The sequence below is a fragment of the Diplotaxodon limnothrissa genome, linkage group LG14 (genome assembly GCF_057381915.1).
Source record: "Diplotaxodon limnothrissa isolate DT_005_m linkage group LG14, D_limnothrissa_male_GT1.1, whole genome shotgun sequence".
Lineage (NCBI taxonomy): Eukaryota > Metazoa > Chordata > Actinopteri > Cichliformes > Cichlidae > Diplotaxodon > Diplotaxodon limnothrissa.
In genome coordinates, this window is record NC_140609.1 from 7,570,225 (window position 1) to 7,588,357 (window position 18,133).

At 41.6% G+C, this 18,133-nt stretch overlaps 1 protein-coding gene across 1 annotated transcript in view; it reads left to right on the forward strand.

Annotated features, from left to right (window-relative positions):
- The window catches only part of LOC146618307 (chloride channel protein 2-like), a 172,972-nt gene extending 155,060 nt beyond the window's left edge, over positions 1-17,912 (forward strand). The window contains exons 25-28 of the mRNA XM_085371678.1: positions 4,534-4,572; positions 6,717-6,821; positions 11,828-11,914; positions 17,718-17,912. Coding sequence (XP_085227804.1) covers positions 4,534-4,572; positions 6,717-6,821; positions 11,828-11,914; positions 17,718-17,912 — 426 coding nt within the window. The remainder of the gene's footprint in view (positions 1-4,533; positions 4,573-6,716; positions 6,822-11,827; positions 11,915-17,717) is intronic.
- Positions 17,913-18,133: the final 221 nt, after the last annotated feature.

The window sequence follows — 18,133 nt, forward strand, 5'->3', positions numbered from 1 at the left end:
TTCTCATGTATTTTATAATGTATAAATGCTACTTCTTGCAATATATCTCCCTATTTATGTATTTCTAAACAAGTGAAAGTCATCCCAGTTTTTTAATTTAATTCTGTAATTTGTTAATAGCTTTTAAATGTACAGTAGTCCTAGCTTTGTATTTATTCATAGAAAACAATAACTTTCAAAAGAAAAATGAACTGGGCTGAAATAGAATATTAATTAAACAGTAAATACAAGAGCAGAGCGGTAGACAGCAAGTCCGTAACAATAACTATAGAAAAGCATACAAAAATTAGCAAATCCTGAAATCAAAACTACTTTCACCTACTCCTTAACTCACAGCAGGCAGCTCCACATGTTTGATGTGACTTGTGTGCCTACGCACCAAAAAAAGCCATAAACAACTACACTTATTACTAAAACAATTTAAAAAAATGTAAAAGCAATGTAGATTTAGTTCACATAAAGACGCTAGTTTTAAACAGTCTCGTACCAACTAGTTGTTACAAGAAGCTAGTAAGGACTTGAAAACAAATCTTTTGATTTATGAATCGCTGGTCCAATCTAATCTGACTGAAATGACATGAAAGAAGAGGATTATTGGCTACTAAAAGAGTGGCAACCAGTGTGTAACAGGAATTATATGTATACAGACATCAGAGAAAACCTTTTATTAGAAGCTGAACTCAGGCCTGGTCCCAAAGAGAGTCCAAGAAGACAGAATGATTAACTTCATTAAACACAAGGTTAAGTCTAAAGGACTAAGACCAGTGATGAGTTTGGCTGATAGTGCTGAACAAATCTGTCTTGAAATTTTTGTTCTGGGTGGAATGAACATTCTCACTTTTGTAATGATCTCTGTCTGCCTGAAATGGTTGTCTGTCTAAAACAGACACAGATTACAGTACGGGGCACATTCTTTTGTAAAAATTTGAAACGGGGCAGAAATTATTAAAGTCATCAGGGTCAAGTGTTAGTCCTTTCAGAATGGGTTCAATAGCAGCAAGTTCTTTGTATTACAAAGACACTGACTCCATTAAAATTGTCCTTCAGGTATCTGATAGGAAGAATATTCTGGGGACAGGATGAAGTTTTCATTTCCTGAATAATTTCAGACAACACTGCAGAGAGGGTGAACTTATCTAGAGAAAATGAGTGTGACATGCTGGCTATAATTTGTTTTGAGGGTGAACTGATTTGATGTTTGATATCAGAGGTTCAGTGTGGAGAACTTAGTGCTGGTTTTAGTCACAATATTAAAAAGATTTACTCATCCCCTTTTTCACAACTTTAACCAGCAGTCGTAACAATGTGTCACTCCACAGTTTCGTTATTGTTCCACTGTAGTTGAATGAAACCATTAATGATGTTACTTTGAAACTATGTTAAAGTCTTTCAAGCAACTATATTTGCAATGTTTCCCTATCGTGCCATTCAGTGCTGTGTAGTTGGAGAAAGAGCATACAACACTATACTGAGTATAAACACAGCCCATAAAACTTTATGGCACCTTTTATAATCACTGCACCAGTTGTAACAGCCATTCAGAGGACAGAGAGCAGCAGGGCCCTATTTAAAACCCCAGTCCAAAGACCAGAGACCCACTACAGTGCTTTCAGGTAACATTTTAATCTTACCTGAAAGCAACAAGCTGAAATTTGATTTGGAGCCCGCAAAAGTATAAACAACAAAAATGAACATTGCAATGACTTGACCACATCTCATGAGATCTGAGCCTCAGACTGTATAAAAAAAGATGGCCTTAGTCACCATTTTTAGCACCTCAAGTTTTGTATTTTTGGCCGTTTTGTTTTTCTTGAAGTCAAACAATAAAATATCTAGATAAAACTAGGGAATTGATTGACATTGCTAATGCAAGCACTGGATGATTGTTTTCAACAGTAAGGGCTGTAATTTACTTTAATATCAAACCTTATGCAGTGAAAACTTACAAAAAGTATACGCAACGCACCAGCACTACCTTGAGCCTCAATATGAAATTTTAAATGGGTGAGTAGACGTCACCTGTACAAAGCTTCTTCTTGGTTACAGGTTTTCTGGATATAATGTTAAATGGAATCCAAGGGATACAGGATTTTTATGAACAATACCAATATTTCTGTCATTATCAGCTGATATTTTTCCTTTCAGACCTACAAAACATAAATAGATGTCCCCAATATTTGTTATGTGTAGTTATTTGGTCCTTTGTGTTCTGCATGATTCTGCTCTGATGAGCTGGTGGTTAAGTCCAAGAAAACTCAACAGCCAGGCAGCACATGGTCGTGGTGTTCCAGACACACAGAAAGTGAATGAATTCTTTAACCTCCTAGGACCTGGCGTCCACATATGTGGACATCACATTTTGGTAAATGGCCTGTATTTATATAGCGCTTTACTAGTCCCTAAGGACCCCAAAGCGCTTTACATATCCAGTCATCCACCCATTCACACACACATTCACACACTGGTGATGGCAAGCTACATTGTAGCCACAGCCACCCTGGGGAGCACTGACAGAGGCGAGGCTGCCGGACACTGGCGCCACCGGGCCCTCTGACCACCACCAGTAGGCAACGGGTGAAGTGTCTTGCCCAAGACACTTCACCCTTCAGGACACAACAACCGAGACTGTCCAAGCCAGGGCTCGAACCGGCAACCTTCCGATTACAAGGCGAACTCCCAACTCTTGAGCCACGATCGCCCCATGGGTTATTTAGACCAAAATACTCAATTTTGCTCTACAAGGGCCTGATATCCACTTATGAGGACATTATACTGCTACTGTTCTATCAAAATTTTAAACGAATATCCTCATATGTGGCTCTTATTTTTCTTAAAAAGAAAAATAAGGTAAAATAAAATAATAATCTGGTAATTCTTTGTTTTTATATTCATCGGGCCCCAATATGCCCAAATATCAAAGAGAAATTAAAAATGCATGCTGTGGAAGAGTTCGGGTCCTAGGAGGTTATGGTCAAATGCTCAGAGGTGAATAGTTTTACTCTAAAGCCATGAAAGACAGAAGCATGATTTTAGCAGTGTCAGTATCAGCATGTTATTGCTGTTGTGATTCATAAATATTTGTGACATTGGGGGCAAAGTATTGTTTTGTAACTTTTGGATAATAAAGTAAATGTACTTAAATTTCTTCACTGCCCTGTGGATGGTTCCACTGACTCAAAGTAAAGATGACTGCTGTAGGAGGAGCAAGTGAAAGGGCAACAGACCCTTTGACTTTTTGTTTGATCAAACCTGCAGCACAACAGGCGATAATGGTTTCATCAGCCCATTGTCAGCACTCTGGAGCTCAGTGCCTCTCAATATGTCTCTGTGCACTCACATGCTCATTCAATTCTCATTTGAATATGCCCACGCAGTTTCTCTGAATTGACTGTCAGTGTCACAGAGACTCGAAAACTTTACCCTCCCACTTCATTCTCACACACACACACTTCTGCAAAATTGCAGAGATTTGGTCTTAGTAGAGCAGCTAATCTATCTAAAAGCCCCTATTTCCTATGCAGAGACCCACCCCCCTCTGCAGAAACCTCCCCAACTTCCTGTGTTTTACATTTGACCCCTGGAACAACGGTGTGTCTTGGTGACATTCAGAGCGCCCTTGTGTTGTGTGACAAGCAGAATGATCAGTGAGACAGAGGAGCTGAAGTGCTGTAGTTGCGTCTACGTGTTTGTTTTGTCTCATAAACTCCAGGCACGTCTGGCCTCTGCTTGCATAATGCTACAGTAGGGCACCTCTTTCTCCCCCACGGCAACAGTTGCTAGGGTTACCGACAGGTCGGCCACTATGGTGATGAGGATAAATGAGCTCAGGGCTTCCATCAGCCCTCGGGTCACATTCCCCCTGCCTTTCTTTATGTCTCTCTTTCTCTCTCACACACACATGTTGCGCTGCGTCCAGTCCTGTGAATGTAAATACCTGCACTCAAGCACACAACTAAACACACACATGCTTACACACCCCGTGGTAGTGCACCCTTCCACTCAGCTGTAAGTTTCCTCTCAGCCAGACCTCTGTAGTGTTTTTGGTTTATCTCTGCAAAGCACAGGGTTGCTAGTTTGACTTCCGCTCGTCAAACCGTACCTGCTGCGTCCGCCTGTCAGTTAAGAGCTGTGAGTTCTGAGCATGCCGCCAATCCATCATTATAATGATCATCTGCTCTGACATCTCATACATCACATCCCCCGCACTCATTAAATATACTGTAGTCGCTCCTTTAGTCATTCATCCCATTTCTGTCCATCTGTCTCGAGACAGCGGCGCAGTACAACACTTATGATGTGATGCATGGGCGATTATGTGTCATTTAGCCTTCTGTGCACAGATGTAGTGAAGGGGGCGCACTTAAAAAGTACAAGTGAATATTTATGTAGGTAATAACCCACCGAGGTCCATTGTTTGTCACCCATTCGTTTACTTTTGTTTGCCTGTGTATTTGTGGCATACAGACTGTACAAAGTACACTGGTTAGCTTTATTTTCTGTACTGACTGTTGTTCTGTTGCTTCTCATCTACAGGATGATGGAGATGTGGAAGATGACATGACCATTAGAGAGGTAAGATGCACAACCAGTCTGAGCAATGAGAGCGTAAGAGATCAGCGTGTTGTTTTGGCGAATTAAAAAATGGAGGCACTGCAAAATTTTTCACTTCATTAGGGGTACTACACAGCCAGTGAAAACACAGGAGGAGGTTTGTCAAGATGGGAAAATAGTCCCTGGTTATGTCATAGTGATATCATCAGGTTATCTCATCTTGCCTGCATAGGCTCCCTGAATTTTAAAGGTAGCGTGTTATTCTTTTCCTCATTTCCTGCCTGATATATACCATTCTAATAATGGGTATTCACATTTACCATGGCCAAAGTTTTTATAAATGAGGTCAGTATATGTACAAGTAGTCCCTGTGGGCCCAAAGCTCAGCCTTCATACTGCTCTAAATGCTGTTTCAAACTCTTGGGTCTTTATGATGTCATTGAGAGGGGCTATTCCTATTATCTCCTCAGATATAGTCTTAGATGCAAAGTGTAGCCAATCAGGAGAAAGTTGGCTTAAAGGGAGAGAAGCTTTGAAAGTGATTCATGCAGAGCAATAGCATCAGAGAATAAAATAATAAGGTTAGAAATGAATATATTAGGTCCTCTTTAAAGATGCTGGTGGTCACAGGATGGTTTAAAAGCTCTTTCAGAATAAACCTAAAAGTCATCTGTGAAAAAAAAAGTAAGTATTATCAAAATTAGCATTAAATAGTCTTTAATAATGATGATAGAATTAATTCTAAGTGAAGTAAAGGAAAGGCATTTTATTCCAACTCCGTCCAAATCCCATTCCAATACCAAAGCACCCAGTTAATTTAGCTCTTAAGTACTGTCGAATGAGTCACCAAAATGTATCAAAGTCAGAACTAGTGCCGTCTCTGTTACTTTTATTTGCAGTAAGTTATATTTGGAGGCCTGCATATGTTCTGCGACCTCACCACCCTTCCGTGTGGATACATAAAAACCTGACGAGCAGCAAGACCAATAACACACCAGAGCAAGATTTAACATTGATAAATGTTTAAATAAACAGATTTAACATTTATCAATTCAGAAATGACATGCAAAAGAGAAGCTGGGCTGAAGGTGGGTTTCAAAGCAGCTTGCACTTGCACAACACCTATGGGCAGGTTAACTTTTAGGAGCGTGGCTCTTACAAGCTAGCCAATCAGACAAGTTGAAGACTGTAACGTAAGCCATCAGACAATTTCAACCCACCTTGAGATTAGCTAGTTAATCTCACCATGCTATGTTGTTTTCAGTTTGAAAGCGGTTCAGTTTTCTGCCACACTTGGACATTGTACTGTTTAGCATAATGTTTTGGGGGGTTTTTTTTTAAACTATTTTCAGGGGAGGAATAACCTTTAGTGATGCGAGGACACGTGAGATTTTAGACTCAGTAAACTACAGTATGTTTTTAATGAAGATGCTGTGGTATAACTTCGGCTATAACTACACAGACAGCACTGAATCTGTTGAGCTGTCAAGTGCATTTAGTTTTGTTGGTCTTAGAAATCTATGTTTTTCTGACTGCAACTTCAGCCTCCACTTTGGTGACATCACAGCCTGACAGTCTTGGCTTTCTAGCTTTTCTCAATATCCCCAGATGGGCCTATTACCCTGGAGTCTTATATTTTTGGATATGACATCATTCATAATTCATCCATCAACAGCACCTCTCATTTCCTCTCTGTCAGCCACACATTCCTCACACTTTGCCTCTCCAGACCTTCCCCAACTTATCGTTCACCTCTCCTACATCTGCCATGTCACTGCTTCTTCTGTACGTCTCCCTTCCTTTTTCGCCTCTCACCTTTCCCTTCATCTGGTGTTGTAGGCCTCGTTATGATTTATAGAGTCATTCATTGTGGTGCCTGGTCCATCGATTGTCTGTTAGAGGAATGTGATTTGTCAGGAAGGATTATTTTACACTTTGCCTTCTGATTAGTGACTGACAATGCATATAAAGACATTACACTGTACACTTTAGCCTGTCACTCACATATAGATAGTCAAAGTTAATTGTTAATTAAAAACAAGCCTGTGTCATCTGAACTTAACATAATAAAGTTCACTAAAGTTCATTAACTGATCAGTAGTGTACAGGCTGGTGAAAATCATATAGTGCTGCAAACTTTCACTGATCCTCTATGTGACTTTCAGATCGCAGAGTGGGAAGAGAGGCAGCTTGATGAGCAGGTCAACTTCAACAACTGCAAGATCGACCCTGCCCCGTTCCAGCTGGTGGAGCGCACGTCACTGCATAAGGTCTGATTTGTAGATATAACTGTGTTCAGCCTCTGTGTGGAACTAATATCCCTGCTACTAGGAAACTGTTTTTCCCGTTTTTTTAAGTTGTGTGTAAATGGCAGTTAGTTTGTATTTAAGCCTTCCAAAAGTAAAGCATTCAAGACTGATTAACATAAGACGAGAATTGTAAAACTTCACAGGCGGATCTTTTGTCTAGCATTAATGCAGCCTTCTTTATAGACATGACCCTCAGACAAAGAAATGGATGCTTCTTTTTAACTGTGTGCTAACAGGAAGCTCTTGTCCCTAAAGCATGGCGCATCCATAGTTCCCAAAAGAAATTAAGAAATTAGCTTTGCCTGTATGTTCTATTGTGTTTGTGTCTTGCATATGAAACATTGAATTAGATTACAATTCACATTTTTGTTGGTCAGATCGCAGGACAGTCCACTTTTGACTGAACAAACTGAAACAAGGTGCCTTTATACAATCCAGTGTTCAGTTATGATCTGGAAAATTAGCTTCACAAGTTGTCACATATGGCATATAGATAATGCCTCTATTGCATATTAAAAAAATTCAGAATCTGTAATGCAAAAATAAGTTTCAGTTGAGGAAGTTTCATGATCATGATATATAATATGTAAAAAATTGCATCAAATTCAAAACAACAGATTAAAAATGACAGCTACATTTTCACACCTGACACATTATCATCATAATATTTTTATGAAACAGACTTTATTTCAGTGCTTTTGTAAAAGTAAATATAATATAGACAATTTACAAAACATTTTTTTATAAAATGACCATAACTTCAGAAAACCATAAAATCTGACCTGATGTCTGTTATGTACGGAGCCCCTCTGATGACATGGTCCAAAAAATAAATAAATTGTGGCCACAAAATACTACTTCGTGCCCTCGAAATAATATAACGTGCGAACGAAATACTTATTTGTGGCCACGAAATACTATTTCGAGGGCACGAAATAGGTATAACGTGGCAACGAATTACACATTTGTGGCAACGAAATAGATGACGTGCGCACATCATATTGATACAATTCCTGGACAGTTGCGTAGAACCATAGGCATAAGAGTAGGCTAAACCTATACACCATGTACAGAGACAGTATGATTGAGTTTTATTTTACGGTTGGGAATGAGCTACAAATGCATTTAGAAAAGCCTGGCAATGCAAGGAACCATTATTACAGAGAAACATTTAAACAGGATATTGAGAGCCCAGTTGTTTTATAAACGCAAGTACGATCTGGACGCCGGGATAGATTTTATTGTGAACCAACTGCAAGGGCCTGGGAAGGATCACGGTTATCGGTCAAGTGTTTCGTGGCCACAAATAAGTATTTCGTGGGCACGTTATACCCATTTCGTGCCCACGAAGTAGTATTTTGTGGCCACAATTTATTTATTTTTTGGACCATGTCATCAGAGGGGCTCCGTAGTTATGTACTGATTCATGAAATATGGAGTCAATGTGAGGCCAGTTTCATTCTCCTGATACACACAAAAGCACTTTATTACAATTTTGGTTCTACTTCCTCACGCCAAAGTTCTTCCCCACCGAGTGACTCAGCGTAAAGAACTTGAATTGATTTCGTTTACATACTGCAACACACACACACACACACACACACACACACACACACACACACACACACACACACACACACACACACACACACACACAAGCCCGTTCAGCTATCTTAGTGAGGACCTTCATTGACATAATGGTTTCCCTAGACCCTTACCCTAACCATTAAAAATGAATGCCTTACCCTAAACCTAACCATAACTTAATTGTAACCCTGACACTAAAACCACATTTGAGCCTCAAAAAGGCCTTCAAATTTGTGAGGACCGGTGTGTGCGTCCTCACAAGTGCCTGTTGGTTCTCACAGGTATAGTAGAATGCAGATTTCGGTCCTCACAAATATAGCTAGACAGGAACAAACACACACAAAAAACCTACTCTAGCATCAGCACACCCAGCAAACCCACATTTCAGTGTGGAAATTCTCTCTTCTTACAAAGCATCCACACACAAACCAGCTGTGGCCGTGCCTAAAGTCCTCTATACATAATGTTGCCTCTCTCGTTCTGTCTCTCCCTCTCTTTCTCATACACACACACACCCTTTGGGTTCTGTGTGAGTAGTCTTTAAACATTTAAGAGAGGGATCCTGCACCAATCTATCTCTCTCCTCCCTCCACTGCTCACTGCCAAAAGCCAATACCACGCACAATCTCCTTCAGCATATTAAACACTGCCACTGCTGATGCTGTACACAGACGTGAAAGTGTGTGTGTATGTGTATATGTGAAGTTATTCACTCTCCGGCTTCCATTTATCCCAAGCTGTTTACTGTTGCTGTTGTTTGTCTGCAGGCCATTTTGTAATGGACTGTTCCTTGGAATATTTACATGACAATATAGACTTCAAGTCTCCAACTGCCTGGGATTTGGTCCGCTGTCAGTTCATTTGAGGTATCAGTTTACAGGTCTCAAAGCGTGAGAATATTCAGAATTTCAACATTTTTTTGAAAGAAGGGAACTTATGAAGCCTGCTCTGTGTTCATAGTTTGATTAAGAAATTGCTCAAAAAAGCACCAACTCTACTTACTGGAGGCTTGATCTTTTGACAGCACTAATGTCCAAAGTTCATTCTATAAGTCAGCATAGCCAGATGACTTTCTGTGTTGCAGTTTGTAACGTATCGTTTATTGTCTCTCGAATTTACTTTAACAAAAAATGTCCCAGACTGAAGAATTTGCTGTCCTTACTATCATCACACATCTTGCGGACATTTTTAACGATTAGAAGTTGTTTTTGGGACAAAATGCTGTTGAATAGATTTCCAATAATTAAAATAAGTCATGTTTTATTTTGGCCGCAAACTACAAAAAAGATTTTAAAATGACTTTCTGAAAAGGGACAATAAGTGGATTAGATGACACTGATTGGCATTGGTGGGTCAAATGTTGACCGTATTACCTGAGTACTCTTGCAGCTTCGCCATGTTGGGACCACATTTGTCATGATTCCTGTTCAGCTGTGCAGCAGGTTACACTTCTGATTAAAGAGGATGAACACCAGATGTGACTCTTTTGGCGTGCTGGAGGCTTCTAATCAAATTACTTTGCTGTTGATCAATTGATTGCGAAATGCTATTTGCAGCACTTTTAATCAGTGAGCGACAATTTAAATAGAAGTGAATGGGTTGACGTAGGATTGAGCTGATCTTGAGGAAGCACTTTCACATATTACATTACGTCGGGCGCAGCCTGAAAACATTAAACAATCTTCTCCTTGGCACAGCTTCTGTTTACCTGGTACACTGGGATCCATTTCAAACATCCCAAGTGGCCTTCTGGCTTAGGAGAAAGTTCCATTAAATGCTAAAAGGGCCTAGTACAAAAAGTTCAGCTGGCATTAATCCTGCACACTTCCTCATCTACTCACTGAAGTTTTTTTGACCTCACACTCTTTGCTTTTATCTGCACACAGCCGCACTCCTCCACTGTAACTCTAGTACTGCAGATAAGATGCAATGAAATTTTAATGATCCCCTTGGGGAAAGCAAGTCATTGCTTGAGCAAATACAGTACTAACAGGGCAGAGTGTGTAAATAGAGCGAAATAGCATCATGGAAACATATAAAACCAACATCCATCCATCCATTCGCTTCCGCTTATCCTTTTCAGGGTCGTGGGGGGCGCTGGAGCCTATCCCAGCTGTCATAGGGCGAAAGGCGGGGTACACCCTGGACAGGTCGCCAGTCTGTCGCAGGGCTAACACATAGGGACAGACAACCATTCACACTCACATTCACACCTAGTGACAATTTGGATTAATCAATTAACCTATCCCCACAAGCTGCATGTCTTTGGACGGTGGGAGGAAGCCGGAGTACCCGGAGAGAACCCACGCAAACACGGGGAGAACATGCAAACTCCACACATTTCATGGAATATTAAAGTTGAAAAGCAAAGTAGAAAGAATAATGATACTAATAGAGAATAATGAAAACCTTTTATATTTTACTATTAAATACATTTTTTTTTATCCTGCATCATAACTTCAATTCAGTTTTATTTATATAGTGCCATAACACAACAATGGTTACCTCAAGGTGCTAACAATAAATGATACAGAGAGAAAATGTCCAACCAGTTTGTACCCATTATCTATCATTTATGGAAGCTTGTTTCCACAACTGACAACGTTTTGGGACGTTATCTTAAGATTTTTCATCTGAGCATCTCAAAATTTTGACTTAAACTCAAATGTGCAAGAAAAAAACTTAAGTTTGAAAATCAACTATTGAATCAACTTTCAGTAATTAAGAAATCCGTGTTCTAGACTACAAACTTCAGCATGGGAGCCGTGTCTGATAAAATCCTCTCCTTATAGATCTGCATTGGTCTCCCCTGGCTCTCAAAGGGGGAAAATTGCTAAGAATATTTTGAGCTCTCCACAAAGGTTATAATCGCAAAGGTTGTATGCAAACCTCTGTGAAGTTTGTAAAACACGTTTGCATCTACTGCTCAGTTGCGTACAGCTGGAACCACTGCAAATCAAGAGTAATGTGGTACTGGGACACATGTACCTTGTGTGCCAGTACCAAACCATTGCCTTGAACCTTTCCTGATAGCTCTGTAGTCAAGTTAATAAAGAATTTTCCATCTACAGTCTAATCTGTTCCCTCCTGTTGTTTTCATCAGATACTACTTAGTTCTTATGATACAAGCAGGTTTTTACCACTTCCATTTTTAAGCATCTCATGCCCCCCTCCTATATTTCCCAAAGTGATAATATCCCACTTAGCCGAACATTTGAGTAGTTGAATGAATCCGGTGTGAATGCAGGTATTATTGTTTGATAATTGTCAACAGTGGTGCGTTCCCCAAACTGAGCGTCATATTCTATTTTGAGTAAGATGCCAGCAGAGCTGGTTTCTACTAACAATGCTCCACCTGTTTTGTTTTTTTTTTTCTGCAGACCCACACCATCTTCTCCCTGCTTGGCCTCGACCACGCCTACGTCACCAGCATTGGACGCCTTATCGGGGTGGTTTCCCTTAAAGAAGTAAGCGTCTCTTCAAGTTTCCCTTTGGGCCGTATGTTCATGCTGTGCAGCTTTAATTGCTTTATTAGCTTGATGACAATAACAATAATAATAATAATAATAATAATAATAATAATAATAATAATAATAATAATAATAGTAATAATAATACATTTTATTTATAGAAACCTTTAAAGACCTCCAGGGTCACCTTACATTAATATAGCAAAAAAAAAAACCATATACACAAACAAAGTAAACAAATAAAATGAAACTATAAAACTAATCAGGTAACAAAAGACCAAGTTATAGTGACAGCATGAGTTCTGAACAGATGGGTTTTCAGACCTGATTTAAAAGTAGAAAGAGAATTTGTAGTGTGGAGATCTGGTGGAAGTAGATTCCAAAGTCTTGGCGCAGGACAGCTAAAAGCTCTGAGACCCGTGGCAGTCAGGCGAGCACATGGAACAGACAGAGGTGAGTATGTATGGAGAATAGGGCTGCCACAAACGATTATTTTGATAGTCGACTAGTCACCGATTATTTTTGCGATTAGTCGACTAATCAGATCATGCATCCATTGGACGTAAAACATACAGCTTATTGCACCAGCACGCATCTGCTCTTATACAACTATCATTAGCTTACAGCTTTAAGTGTTTACGGTATGTGCTAACTAAAAATAAAGACAAGATGATAGTTTATTGAATTTTAATGAAATTTCCAGATTGTTTCGGTGAAGTAAACTCCTTGCAGGATGACACCTGGGCTCTTAACCTGAGGGGAAGGTGTGACAACAGAGTTATCAATAGATGAAAAACCCTTGGATTTAATTTCATGGTTTCATCCCTTCTGAACTTAAAATACATTAGAATCCATTTTTTCTGTTCATTTCTTTGACACCCAGCGTCATGTGAAAAGTCATGACTGTCGTCATTTCCACAGATGGTTTGTTCACCGCTTTTAATAACTGTAAAGGCACTGTCAATATCATCAGGAGTGCTGTCACCGTGCTGTACACACACAAATGATGACATTCAGTCATCATTAATGATTCCTCCTCCTGCTGTCTGTTATGTACTGTGACAGACTAAAGGCTGCTTAATATTGCTGTCTCTATCTATTGTCATTCTGTCTGTTCTCTGCCGCCTCTCCTGCTCCCTCTCTTTCCATCTCTCCTGCCTCATAAACAACTGAAAACGCTTCACTCTTTGTGAATTGGCCAGGAAGTGGAGAGAGGATTGTTGCTAAGTGCAGTGCTGCTTGCCTGTCCCTGACATTTAGGATTTTTTGTTCTGTGTACCAGCCTTCCCATTCTGCCTGTCTGTCACACAAACACATGGTTACATCACAGCGTCTCTGCTACATATGAATAACAACTATTTCAGGGACGTCAGTGCGTTTCATAGTTTTATTTCAGATCCAGAACACACGTACAGGACTCTTTTCAATGCTGCCACGTGACCTGTAGCACCCAAATCACATCCATAATTTTGTTAAGAACACCAATAATAAATAATAGAGGATGTTAAACACTATGATTCCTATATAACAGGAAACCTGTTTTTTTTTTTTTAAACCTACTACTGATAACCTTTTAGGTACTGGTTGAGTTTAATCACAGTTATTCTGTACAGTGTGAAGCATAGAGCAGGATTTAGAATATTAATGAACTTCAGATACACAAGGTCAAAACTTTGGAGAAGGAGGCTAGAGGGCAAGATCAAAGTAGCACGGAGGGAGGTTAGCCAACTAACGGAGTTGCAGAAAGGTGCGACAAATAAGGTGCCTAAGAAATACAGCAAGCTGTCCATACCTGAGGCCTTGGAAACTGCCAAGCAAAGACTCACAGCCTTGGCCAGCCGCTTGAGGAGGTACACCAGAGAGATAGAAGGCAGGAGAATAAACCAGCTGTTCTCCACAGAACCAGCAAAGGTGTACTCTCAGTGGCAAGGGAACAATAAGAGAACAGCACCACCAAGGCTGGAGACGGAGCAATACTGGAAGAGCATATGGGAGAAGGATGCAACCCATAACGGCAATGCTCAGTGGCTAGAGGATCTGAGGGCTGACCACAGCGACCTCCCTGAACAGGGTCCAGTAACCATCACAGTGGCAGATATCCAAGAAAGGGTCTCCAGTATGAAGAGTTGGACAGCACCAGGGCCCGACATGGTTCACGCCTACTGGCTGAAGAAGCTGACTGCACTCCACGAGCGTCTGGCAGCACAAATGAACCAGCTGCTAGTTAACGAGAGACAGCCATTCCGGGTGTCTCTCGTTAACTGAAGGCCGGACGGTCCTGATCCCCAAGGACCCCAAGAAGGGACCGGTCCCCTCCAACTACCGACCAATAACCTGCCTCAGTACTACATGGAAGCTCCTGTCAGGCATCATATCGGCTAAGATGAACAGGCACATGGGTCAATACATGAGCGGGACACAGAAAGGAATTGGCAAGAATACCAGAGGCGCAAAACACCAGCTACTGGTAGACAGAACAATCAGCCGAGACTGCAAGACCAGACTGACCAACCTGTGCACTGCCTGGATTGATTACAAGAAGGCCTATGACTCAATGCCCCACAGCTGGATACTGGAATGCCTAGAATTGTACAAGATCAATGGGACCCTAAGAGCCTTCATCAGGAACTCAATGGGGATGTGGCGTACAACACTAGAGGCCAACTCCAAGCCCATAGCACAAGTCACCATCAAGTGCGGGATCTACCAAGGAGATGCTCTGTCCCCACTGCTGTTCTGCATAGGCCTGAACCCCCTCAGTGAGATCATTAACAAGACTGGCTACGGATACCGACTACGGAACGGAGCAGTTGTCAGCCACCTCCTGTACATGGATGACATCAAGCTGTATGCCAAGAGTGAACGAGACATCGATTCACTGATCCACACTACCAGGCTATACAGCAATGACATTGGAATGTCGTTCGGACTGGAGAAGTGTAGTCGGATGGTAACAAAGAGAGGGAAGGTAGTCAGAACTGAGGGGATTGAACTACCAGAAGGCAACATTGCAGACATAGAGGACAGTTACAAGTACTTGGGGATCCCACAGGCGAATGGGAACCATGAAGAGGCCGCTAGAAAAGCTGCAACCACCAAGTACCTGCAGAGGGTCAGGCAAGTCCTGAGGAGTCAGCTGAATGGTAAGAACAAGATCCGGGCCATCAACACGTACGCCCTGCCCGTGATCAGGTACCCTGCTGGGGTAATAGGCTGGCCAAAGGAGGAGATAGAAGCCACTGACATAAAGACAAGAAAGCTCCTTACCATGCATGGAGGGTTTCACCCCAAATCCAGCACCCTGAGGCTGTACGCTAAGCGGAAGGAAGGGGGCCGGGGACTGGTGAGTGTCAGCACCACAGTCCAGGATGAGACAATGAACATCCAAGAATACATTAGGAAGATGGCCCCAACTGACCGAGTGCTCAGTGAATACCTCAGGCAGCAGAAACCCAAGAAAGAGGAGGGAGACGAGGAACCATCATGGAAGGACAGGCCCCTGCACGGTATGTACCACCGGCAGATAGAGGAGGTGGCTGATATCCAGAAATCCTACCAGTGGCTGGACAAAGCTGGACTGAAAGACAGCACAGAGGCACTAATCATGGCAGCACAAGAACAAGCTCTGAGCACAAGATCCATAGAGGCTGGGGTCTATCACACCAGGCAAGACCCCAGGTGCAGGCTGTGTAAAGATGCCCCAGAGACAATCCAGCACATAACAGCAGGGTGCAAGATGCTAGCAGGCAAGGCATACATGGAACGCCATAACCAAGTGGCCGGCATAGTGTACAGGAACATCTGTGCCGAGTATAACCTGGAAGTCCTGAGGTCAAAATGGGAGATGCCCCCAAGGGTGGTGGAGAATGACAGAGCTAAGATCCTGTGGGACTTCCAGATACAGACGGACAAAATGGTGGTGGCTAACCAACCGGACATAGTGGTGGTAGACAAACAGAAGAAGATGGCCGTAGTGATCGATGTAGCGGTTCCGAATGACAGCAATATCAGGAAGAAGGAACACGAGAAGCTGGAGAAATACCAAGGGCTCAGAGAAGAGCTCGAGAGGATGTGGAGGGTGAAGGTAACGGTGGTCCCCGTGGTAATCGGAGCACTAGGTGCGGTGACTCCCAAGCTAGGCGAGTGGCTCCAGCAGATCCCAGGAACAACATCGGAGATCTCTGTCCAGAAGAGCGCAGTCCTGGGAACAGCTAAGATACTGCGCAGGACCCTCAAGCTCCCAGGCCTCTGGTAGAGGACCCGAGCTTGAAGGATAAACCGCCCGCAGGGGCGTGCTGGGTGTTTTTTTTTTTTTTAATATATATGAATATTATAAGTTGTAGAGCCATTTCTTTCTCTGCCTTATCCAACTTTTTGTTAGTGCCATTTTGTTTGACCAGATAAAGACCTCTCAGGTAATACCTAAAATAGTCTCTGACAATCATTGGTTTTATGTAATACAATGTTTTCCTGAAGACTTGTGACTGCAGAAGCATTTTTGTCAATTACTGCTGTGAATGTGGCAAGCATTATAATCAGGGGTGCACATAAGTGGTCCGCAGGTGCGCATGCGCTGTCAAAATAAAAAATGTGCACCAGATAAGAAGTTGCAACGCGCGTTTACGTACATAAGATTTTCTGGAGGAGGACAGACATTTGTTTAGAACTCTTAAAGATGTCGAAGAAGCTCCTTTAAGCAATTACTGTGGTGTTCCTCCACCTCCAAAGAAATGTCAGAAGGAGTCCGAACCACAAAAGAAGTGCGTATTCTCGGAAAAGTGTTTGCAGGAGGTGAGCTGGCTTCAAACAAATGATGAACGCACAGAGATGTGGTGCAGAATGTGCCGTGAAAATCCCACTCTAGCTGACAAAAACAGTGCCTTTCCCTTTATTACACTTTGGAAACGAGATTTCAGTCCAAAATAGGAAACAACCTTTCCATCAGAAGTACTGATATAATCTTGCAGTGTAGAGCAAGACCACTGTGGTCAAAATTTAAAGCTATATTCAGCACAGTCTAATGATAACAGTGGGAGGGAGGGGGGACCTAAACACCAAACCCAAAGAGTGTATCTTTAATGTACACTATTCTCCCACAAAGTAATCCTTGAAAGAAATTGATATATTTTTTAAAGGATTTTAAAGGTTTCCAAATCTTTTTTTTTGTTTTTTGTTTTTAAAAAGAGAGAATTTAAACCCAAGTGATATATTTTGCTTTTATTGAGGATGTTTAATTAGCATAGAAAAGTTAAAATATATTGATATAAAATTATTATTAAAAATGTGTTTTTCAGTGTATTACTGTACTGGTACAGTAGAAAGCAACACATTATATAAAGTTCTTGTAATGAGGGTGATGGTGTATGAATTTTGATGTATGATACAATTCCTTAATGCTACAATCATATAAAATTCTGCACGCTTCTTTTGACATATTTCTTACTGTTACAATTTAGAAATTGTTTGTGTACTACTGAGTTGGACATTCCCCTTTTTTTTTGTTTGTTTGTTTTTTGAAAATTGATTTTCCCTCAACTCAGCTGCCAGAGGTTTCTTTCTCCCCACTGTTGCCACTTTTGGTATGGCTCTCTAATGTTTAAGGATCTTTACTTTATGATATACTAAAGTCTCCTTACAGGACTATAGTGATGACCTGCTGATAAATAATAAAATTGCTGTTGAATTGAGTATAGTAGTGCTGTCCAGATTGTTGAAACTGGGAGCCTTAAATTGCGCTGTGAAGTTCTGGTCACACACACTTCCTGCTTCCATTCTAACTACCTTATCTTTCTTCAACCAGCTCCGTAAAGCAATTGAGGGCTCAGTGACTGTGAAAGGTGTAAAGGTGCGCCCCCCTCTGGCCAGTTTCCGGGACAGCGGCACAAGCAGCAGCGAGAACGAAACCACCGAGCTCCACAAGCTGTGGGACCGCCACAAGAGCATGTCGCTGCCACGCGAAAGCACCCCCTCCGAGTCCGAAGAGAAGTCCCAGTAAGGGAAAAGGTGATGAGGAAGAAGAGGAGGAGGAGGAAGATGAAGCATTGAGGTTTTTAATCACTCAAAGCTACAAACATGCAAAAATCCTCAGGGCTCAGGATCAACAGGCCAGCTTCCTCTTCATCTCTCGCCTCATCTGCTCCTCTCCCTCCTTCTCCGCTAACTTCCGTTCTTCCCGGACCACCCAGTGCTTTCTCCAGGAGCCTTGCACTGACCCAG